At 33.6% G+C, this 9,975-nt stretch overlaps 1 protein-coding gene across 1 annotated transcript in view; it reads right to left on the minus strand.

Moving 5' to 3' along the window:
• Window positions 1–9,975, minus strand: part of LOC117104972 — a 35,914-nt gene that overhangs the window by 19,991 nt on the left and 5,948 nt on the right. The window contains exon 2 of the mRNA XM_033245951.1: window positions 1,814–3,510. Coding sequence (XP_033101842.1) covers window positions 1,814–3,485 — 1,672 coding nt within the window. The 5' untranslated portion in view covers window positions 3,486–3,510. The remainder of the gene's footprint in view (window positions 1–1,813; window positions 3,511–9,975) is intronic.

Below are 9,975 nucleotides of genomic sequence, written 5' to 3' on the forward strand. Positions count from 1 at the left end.
CAGGCCGTCGACGTCACACGGTCGAAAGGCTTGTTTAATAAAACATCTACTGTATTTTACGAACCTCTAGTACCAAGTGGTATTCGTTCAAAAAAAAATTGTAAACTACTGTAGACAAGGTGTGAGTTTCCACTACCTAACCTAGCCGACCAGTATGAACCAACGACCAGTGCAGCAGCGTGTTCTATCGCAATCTAAGTGGTAGATTCTCTAGGCCCAGGCCCTAGCAACATTTACCTTCGATAAAAAACGAATTATTTTAATCGCTAGCTAGCATTCTTCCATTTAACAAAATATTGTTTTAATTTTCATTAAAACGTATGTATACTTTATGGACCTTTCTGTCTGTTTTGTAGTGTTTAGATCAGTCAATTGTTTTAGATCGCTCAATTGTGTTGTTTACATGCACTTCGCGAAAATCTAGCTTCGCGGTGTCAAATAAGTTGCTGACTTCCACACACTTTTTTTATTTCGTCATCGTAAACGTGTGCGCTCATTTTAACGACTGGCGTTGGTGGTAGTTCGTTGAAATTGAATTAATAGCGAGTATTATAGCAGAAATAGAAAAGATTGGATTGTCAATAAATAAATACAAAAAATCTGATTTTATTATTAAGAAAAATATACATTATCACTTTGAAAAACGTACGCAATCGTTATTACTTGGTCGATGATGCAAAGGGCAAAGGTCATTGGTAATATCAACTATTCGTAAAACGGACGTTTGCTGGGTGTTTACCCAAAAATATTACAAATAATTTCTGAAAACCAGACTAATGAGACTACTTCGATGCTGTTGTTAGCATTGTTGAAGTACGTTGTTGCCAACCAGAAGATGATAATGGTGGTACAATACAACCATGCTGGCTTAGATGCCTACGTTACGTAATCGTGTCCTTGTAATCCGAGCCGACTTTACCGTTAAGCAAGTTAATTTACCGTTATTCTAGTAAAGTTAAGTCACTTAACTTAAGTGACTTAATTCCTTTAACTAGCTATAATTGAGTGGTTCACGTCGAACTTTTAACTAGTTAAGTGGATGTATATCTAGATAAAAGTTTGATGTGAACCAAGCTTACAGTATGAGTATTTATACTCATTGATTAGTATAATTTATATAATGCATTTCCTTTACAGTTACGAAGTGCTTGGATGAACTCATATAATGGCTTTTAGGGCCAGTTTCTACTGGCAAAAAAGAAGAATTCCTAGGTTATTGTGTAAATCAGCAACCATGTTACAGTGGTTACAATGTGATTTAATGGTACAGTAACTGTTGTCATTGTTTACAGTGTGATTCAGTGGTTGTACAGTACAGTAGGTATCATTACTGTGTGATTCTGTGGTCACGGTATCTATTATTGTTACAGGTGTGATTCAGTGGTTATTGGTACTTCCTCATTGTTATACCCTATTCGGACTAGCATCGCATTGCAATCGGTTGTACAGAGCAATTGTAAAACCCAATCGCAATTCACTAAATCATGTGTGAAAGCTCACCAAATAGTAGTTGATAAATAATCGATGTCACAACTATTACCAGTTGTGGCGCCAGCGGGGCAGGGGGCTTAAGGCCCCCATCAGACATGATTTAGTGGTCACAAGTATCTGTTACAGGTGTGATTCAGTGTTTGCAAAAAAGGAAATGTAGTTACAAAGCTACAGTACATGTATGACTTACCATTTGGTTTAATCCCAGTTTAATACAAACCATGGTCAAAGATGACTACAGTACAAAGACATTCATTCCAAAGAAAATGCAAAAAATTACAGCATGCTTCACATTTTCTGCATTTAAAAACTACAATCTTACCTTGGTTTTCTGGTAGACTAGATAGATCCTGAGGTTGTACTGGCAGGTAACAATTTGGCCGATTTGTTTGCTCACTAATTTCCAGAATCTTTGCACTAGGAATATCAGGCAGTGGACGAGCAGGATAAACTTGTGATGATAGTCTTTTTCCATCTCTAATAACACTGGGTCGCTTAAATTTAAAAATTTGGGAAAAACGTGTTTTGAAAGGCATTGTTGATGATTTTATTGAATCTTTGGAATCAGATGTTAAACCTGGTGGTCTTGGCAAAGATCTAGTTTTCCTTGTTGAAGACTTATCTGAACCTCCTAAAAAATGTTCCATAGTGACATGCGTTTCATCATCACTATCAAGATCATCAATATCTTGCAACATATCAAAATCATCAAGAAACGATCTAGGTGGCAAAGGAGGAGGTGGTGATGGTGGTACCACAAGAATAGGACAGCCTACTGCACCCTGGCAACTTTGCACTCGTGTCAACGGAGGCTTGGTCCTACGATCCACTTTCGGAGGTACATCTAAATGCATGTGTTCTGTTTTCATTTGATCAGATTTTTTCCGATCATCGAACGAGAGACCATTAGCATTCGCTGCAGCATTGTCCATGTTTTTGTAACTTGCTGCTCCGAGGCAATTTTCTATGTCACCACAAACCATATTGCCTTTTTCTAGACAATCTATGACCTCAAATTTACTCTGCAGTTCTTTTTCAAGCCTTACATCCTCTTCCGTTAAAATTTCAGCAATGAAGGGTGTGTTGGTGTTCTTTTCATCAACATCGCCTCGTGAAGAACGTTTGATCAAAATCGGCGAAACATCACCAGTATTTTTATAATTTACTTCCTTGTGTTTACATATTAATTCATTTGTTATCTCTTTTGTACTAGTTTCACATTCCATTTCCGGTGTAATACACTCAGTTGAAAGTTTATCACATGTTTCTTTTGTAACTTGGGGCAAGTCATTAGGGTCATTATCAACTTTATCATGGCATAAGATCGCAGTACTACGCTGACAACTTATTGCACTTTGTGTGTAGTTTGTGATTGAAGTTGCAGGACAAAGCTGTTGAGGTTCATTTTCAGTAACTTTGGAAAGACCTTGGACCCATGCTTTAGATGGGTTTAATTCTTGTTGTTGTGAGGTGTCTAATGTTGATGTGTACAAATTCTCTGTGGCTGAATTTGCATGAATTTGGACAGGTGATTTTCCTTTCGGTCGTGCTCCTTGTTTTTCATAATCTGCCTCGTTCTCATTTGCATCTTTCTCACCAGGTGTATTGATTGCACCATAATGAGATATTACCATGTGTCTTTTCTCTAATGCATCTTCATCATCATTTGCCGTCGCATATATCTCAGATGAATCACACGTCATCTCATTAACATTCATGTACTCACCATTTATCTTAGATGAGCTTTCACCATTCATTAAAGCTAAATTATTTGCAACAGTAGTGTCTGTATCCAAGTCTTTTCTACAGGGTGCTAACGTTTTAATTATCACTCGCTGATCATCATCAAATGATGAAAGCATTGTTTTTGAATAATAGATTGGTTTATCATTCCTTGTCCTGCCAATCGTCCGCCGGATTCTTTTAAGAAAGCCATTGCTAGCTCTTGCGTCCGATGCTCCAGAAAAGTTAATTGATTTCTTTGATGCAAACATCTTTCTGCTGTTTAATAACTGAAACCTGTCAAAAAAATAATAAAACTTTAACAATGAGTCATTAGAAAGTCACAACATTTGAATACAGTTTCTATTTCATTTATCCATAATGTATAGTGTGCTACAAAAACTGATGGGCTGAAAGCTTCAAAAGAGCTTTCTTTGTTTTTGTAGGTACAGTAGCTTTGATCAGTAGGGTAAGAAAGCTTTGACCTTTAGTTTATTCATAGCTATGTCACCTACTATAGGGTAATGTTTTGATTGGTCAAACACTTTTGGTACTGGATAATTTTTTATTCTTGATGATGATATAATTAATGTCAAAATATTGAATCCCGACACGATGTGGTGCATTTCAATACTTGGAGTATGTATTTACTATCTTTCTGAAATTAATCAGTCGCCCTTTCGGTTTCTACAAAAACTGATTATCAAATATTTACACAGTGTAATCATAGCATCCCTGGAATAAAATTTAGTTTTGGGTACCATGCCATTTTACATAGAGGATAGTAACCATTACATTGATATGACAACTAAACTTTCTTTAGATCAGATATTTTACTTTTCCCAAGCATACCGTATATTCTCGCATAATAGGCAATCCATGTATAAGTTGATTCGCATGTAAGTTTGAAAAGATTAGTGGATTTTTTTTTGTATGTCAGGCATATACTGTAAGACGACCCCCTGTTATACCGTTGGAATTCCTGCTTTTTCCTGTTCTTTATGGTCTTGATACTGCATCTGGCTTCTAAAAACAGATCCAAATTTAAGGCTAATTTTCCAAATAAAAACTATTTTATGGACTTTTAAATGTTCAACAAAATCTTATTTTCCAGCATTTAAAATTGTATTTATTCATACTAAAAAAAGCAAGCAAGTCATCAACAGGGCAGGCAGTCAGCTTTCCCACAGTTTCATCCCAGTTTTACTGAATTAAAAAAAAATATATCTTGTAGCCCTTTCTAATTATTTCTTTAAATACCCATTCAATGGGTGTGTTTCTACTGATAAACACAAAATAATTGATTTTTTTAAACCGCTTTTTAAATGAGTACCAGACAGCCTGCTGGCGTTGCAATTGAATTTTTGATTTTTCGAAAATCAGACGGAAATTATGTCATCATTTTGTTTATACAACACGTTGTTTGTTGGCGTTCTAATAGTACCAGTTACCCACTTACACTCCTGGGTGAAAAGAAGCAATGCAGGTTATATAGTGCCTTTCTCAAGGACACAAGCAAAATGCATAGTGAAGGATTTAAACCCTGACCTTGAGGTTGGTAAACCAAAATGTACCCAGTGGTAGATCCAGGAATTCACAATAGAGGGGGCCCAGGGACTCGGGAGGTACTTTTACAAATGGAGGATGTATACCACCTGAGCCCCACCATGGTTGGGGATGAGGTAGAAAATAACTGAAATTTTAAAATTTAGTGGCAAATTGGGGAAGGGGGTCACACATGCCCTCTCCCCCCCTATTGGATTTGAGCCTGGAAATTTAAAATTGCGATGGTATTTATTAAAAGTAACTTTGTATCCATATCTTTATGCACACTGCACTGGACCTCAATGTTAAGTAAAGCGTGCCAGGCACGGATGGAATTGCGAATGTTGTGTAAGAAACAGATCATCATACCAGAGAGCCAGAAGCCACAATTATTATTATTATTGTTATTATTATTATTATTATTGTTATTTTAATTATTGTAGTTTTACTGTTATTAGTTATAATGGGTATTTATTTATATTTAATATAAGCCTGGAATTAAGAAATTAAATAGTAATAAAATAAATAAAATACTAAGCGTTTCAATAAATATTACTCATGTGACACGTTAGCATTGGGCCACATGTTTACCAATAGCAAGGTAACATATGATCTTGACCTGACAGTTAAGTATATTTAATCTACTTTTGACTGAGGGGTAGATTGGTAATCGAGATGTCAAATTTGTTCCAGTCATTTATTGTTTGTGGGAATAATGAACATTTTTGAGAGCAGCTTAGCTCAGTTGGCTAAACTGGAGATCCTTTAGTTCCCGGTTCAATCCCATCTGCTGCTGTCCATATGTTTCAGCTAGCAGGCTGAAATGGATTTAAAAAAAAAAAATCACTTTTTTTTGGTCCTGCATGCAAAATGGCTCACATGCATGTTAAAGAACAAGGTACCTGTACACTCATTCGAAAGAGTAGGTTTGTTTACCGGTGTACTGCCCAATCAAGACAATAAGGACTCCACTGGCCTTCAGACTTCTATGGGTTATCCTTCGTATACTCACCGGAAGATGAAGAATGTTCACAACAAATAAATCCAAATTAATTCCACCATATACAGTAACTTATAGTGGTGGTGTCGCTAGGTCATTGTATTCAAAACACAGTCAAGTCAGGATTTTCTTCAACAAAAACAAAAAATATCTCAACTCCCTAATTCTAGAGCATCATAACATTTCATTTTAAAAATGTACTGTAGAAATAACTTGCCTAACAATAAAGTCAGTTTATAATATATAATTTACAATCTGTACGTAAAGTGTACTGATACCAAAACAGGTTTACAAGTTGGAACTTTTTAATGAATTCTAAAAATATTATAGTTATAGTAAAGTATCAGGTTTTAGCCACTTGTCAGGTTAGGTTTGGAACTATACAAGTTTTGACTAAAGTTGTGTAACTATTAGGAGTAGGCCTACAGTACTTTCTGACTACTGTATACTTTAAAGATGGTATACAGTAGAACTAAACAGTATCCTAAAATTGGAATGTATATAGATCAAGAATGACTATGATTCATGAAGGGTTCTGACAAATCATAATTTTCTCAGGGTATTGCATAATACTGTATGCAATGAATCCTATTATTATCATGTGCTTTTAGAAGATTCATTGTGTATTATGCAATATCATGGATCAGTTGGAGAGTATATGAACGGTAATCAGATGGTCTTGATTTCAAATCTAAATGGGGACAATACATTTTTCTAAAAAAATTATCATCATCAATAAAAGATGATATACAGTACCATGAGTTCTGATCAATTTACTATACAGGAAACTCTACAAAACATGGCTAGGCAAAACCTTTTTATACATATACCTTGATTTGCCCACAGATAATAATTATTTCAAACACATACACTTTTTTTTGTCCAGTCCAGCGATGGAAAAAGTGCACGGAAGCATTTTTGGGGAAAAATAATTTTAAAAAAAAACTATTGATTATTTTACAGATAACATTTGGTGCTGGAGACATTTTAGAGACAATTTTCATGGTCGAAGGCACAAATATTTTTTTTTTCAGGCTTGGTCTTATCAGTGTACATGTCACCATGACAAATTTTCAATTCTGAAAAATCAAATTATTTTCTTTTTTTTTATCTCAACTGTTAGTGCCAAGATTACATGATAAAAATATAAAGTATTATGCATTTTAGGCCAAATACTGAAAATATAGATCATATCAAAAAAAGGTACTGTACAGTGTAAAAATCTCCCCTAGTTACAATGATTTCCAAACAATAATACTACAGTATGAACTCTATCACTGAATACTTTGATGCAAGTTTAGGGCTATATATAGAGTAGAGGGACTATTTTCTCAGCATTGTACCTAATACTATCCAGGACTTTTTTGATCATCATGCAACTCTCTACTACTTTATGTATATCTGCATAGACTGTCATTAAAGAATAAATTATGTTCCAATGTTCACTGAATATCTCTATCTTAAATTTCCATGTAATGTACCATGAAACAGAGTTTCAGGTAATATTAAATGAATTATTCCTGGATACAGTTGTAGTACAGTACTATAGGCCTACAACTGAACTAAATTATTACTCCACCATAAGTACTTGAACGGCTATATTTCTGAGGAACTGCACTTCCGAAGCTCCACAGAAACCAAGCTAAATTTTTTCTGGGCAATTATTAAGTCCTGAGCTCTATCCATTCCTACAGTAGATACTATTTTGTTTTATTTTATTATTTTTAGCATTTCAGTTTCACTTTCACATTCTTTATTTTTTTAGTACAATATTTGAAATGAAAATTTATAAATTTATATTTTTTCAATATCTCAATTTCAATTTATAATTTCTGCTATTGTTTTATATATCTTTACTTCTAATTTTAGGTTAAATAAATAAATAAAAGTCTTGAAAACAGTACATCAAATTTAGGAATTATCTTTAGCAATTTTACCTTAATCCATACCATATATTGGTTTCATGAAAAGGGTTAGACAGTAATTATTATCTAATGAGGAACAATTACTGAATCTGAATCCTGAAAACCTCATGAAACAACTATTACTAAGGGTATGTTCACACACACACACACACACAACGCAAGGCTGGCATAAGCCTGGCGTAGCATACGCCTTTGTGTGTGAACTAGTCATACTTACACCACTCACGCCACGGTTATTAACGCTACATGCAGACCCCAGATTAGTTATGCTTTAATAGTTTGACCTCATTTCAAGAGATTGACCAATTACAAGTGCAATAGATTAGATAATTTGACCCCTTTCCTATGCTCTCTATAAATGAAATGGTAAAGGGACTCTGTTTCTATTGCATTTCACTTAGTTGATGATTGTGTTTTGTAAGATAATTTAACCTATTAGACTATCTATTAAAACCTACAACACCAACTATTGTTTCACAATGCTAGCTGAAAAATCAGAAGTAAAATTGTTTAAAATACAGTAATCATATAAGTTCACTTCCAACAATTCACAGATTTAAAAGTTTTAATGATGCACTGTAATCCGAACATTATTTAAAACTGAAAACTATTCCCCCATAGGCCTATATTACTACTAGTTTAACACCAGCGTTAATATAGCGAATGCCGTTTGTGTGAACACTTTGGAATTCCGTGGATTAGCTTACACCAGAACATACAGTACCTAATAGAATTACTGAATTATTTCTGAGTATTTGTAGCCACTTCGGAACTAATGAATTCTAAGTAATACAGCTGTAATCCTTTTGATGTCAAGGCCTACATAACAGGGTTAACAGATAAAAAGCAAATGCTAGTAAACCACATACCTCATTAGGTACCAATAATGGAGTACTCAAAGTGGAAAAAGACAACAGTGAACTAAACAGTATTTGATATGCAACATGTGCAAATTAAACACACACCAAGCGTCTTTGTTTGGTCTGTAAAATCTATTGAAGACTATTTTTAAAATACCACTATGTTTCATAATGACTTGCTATGAAGTATTTCAAAGTCACATCCCATAGTAGGATCTCTACCAGGATCCAGAGGCACTTTTCTTCAAAATATAATACAACACAGGAAGTGACTATTTATAGCAGAAACTGTTTGAAAAGAATGAAAAATATTGTTCCCAATGAGAGAAGAAATGTTTGATTTAGTATTGTTTGTTGTTTATCATAATAAGCATTATGAAATTAATACTAGCAATTATATAATGCAATATTATTAATTAATTAAATTTAAAAATTAATATTTATTTCACACAAATAGAATGTTAATAATACCGGTATGAAGAATTGTGAATTGCACGAATAAAATTGCCTTTACCCAGTACGGTTTGTGTTTTATTTATCGGCAGGAAATTTTCCCTATAGTTATGTTATTACCCGGCATTACTGATACTGACTGTGACCTACGTACGAGGTATTCTTCCATTCAAAATCTTAAACTACTAAAAAATATTCCTTTTTCTAATAATACCTACTGTACCTACTATTTTAATTCTTTTACAACTTTTGTTTTTCCTGCTCTCCACGATGTATACATGGCTAATATTAATTAACTTCATTAAATAAATAATACTATATAAATAATATATTAATTTCATTCAATAAATAATATTTTATTTATGTTAATAATTCTACAGCATCACTATATTTAATATATTCATACATTATGATAGTTTATGCGTTTACTACACGCACTATTTTTGAATGATAACCTGATAGAACGTTCATACAACAGTACACTACAGCTGCACCACTGGCATTACTGTAGACGCTTGTCAGATTTTGTTCAATGAAGTATACACATTTAAACTCGCTTTAAGGTAAGACATAGTATGTTTATTTTTATAATTTAATTTAATATTTGTTTCATTTATACTGTTGTCTGTCGTAACTTCTGTTGATGCTACTCTTTTCATATAAAGAAATCTTAGAAATCATGTAAGCAATTTTGAAAACGTGTAGGCTGCTGGCACCTTGACCTCTGATGATTAGTGCCAACAAATTTTCACAAAAACGTGAATGCAATAATGACAAAATGATTATTATTGTTTATTTTCGGTAAATATTTCAGCTGCTTCAAAATTTCGTTCTTATTCTTCTTTCTTCCTACAGTATGCTTCTTCCTTCCTACAGTATGCTTCTTCCATACTTTTGTTAAATTTAATTTAATTTTACTAAATACATATTTATGAATAATGTTTATGATAAACATATACATATATATACACATATATAC

The sequence above is a fragment of the Anneissia japonica genome, unplaced genomic scaffold (assembly GCF_011630105.1).
Source record: "Anneissia japonica isolate Jap-2015-1 unplaced genomic scaffold, ASM1163010v1 scaffold287834_len5846547_cov211, whole genome shotgun sequence".
NCBI lineage: Eukaryota > Metazoa > Echinodermata > Crinoidea > Comatulida > Comatulidae > Anneissia > Anneissia japonica.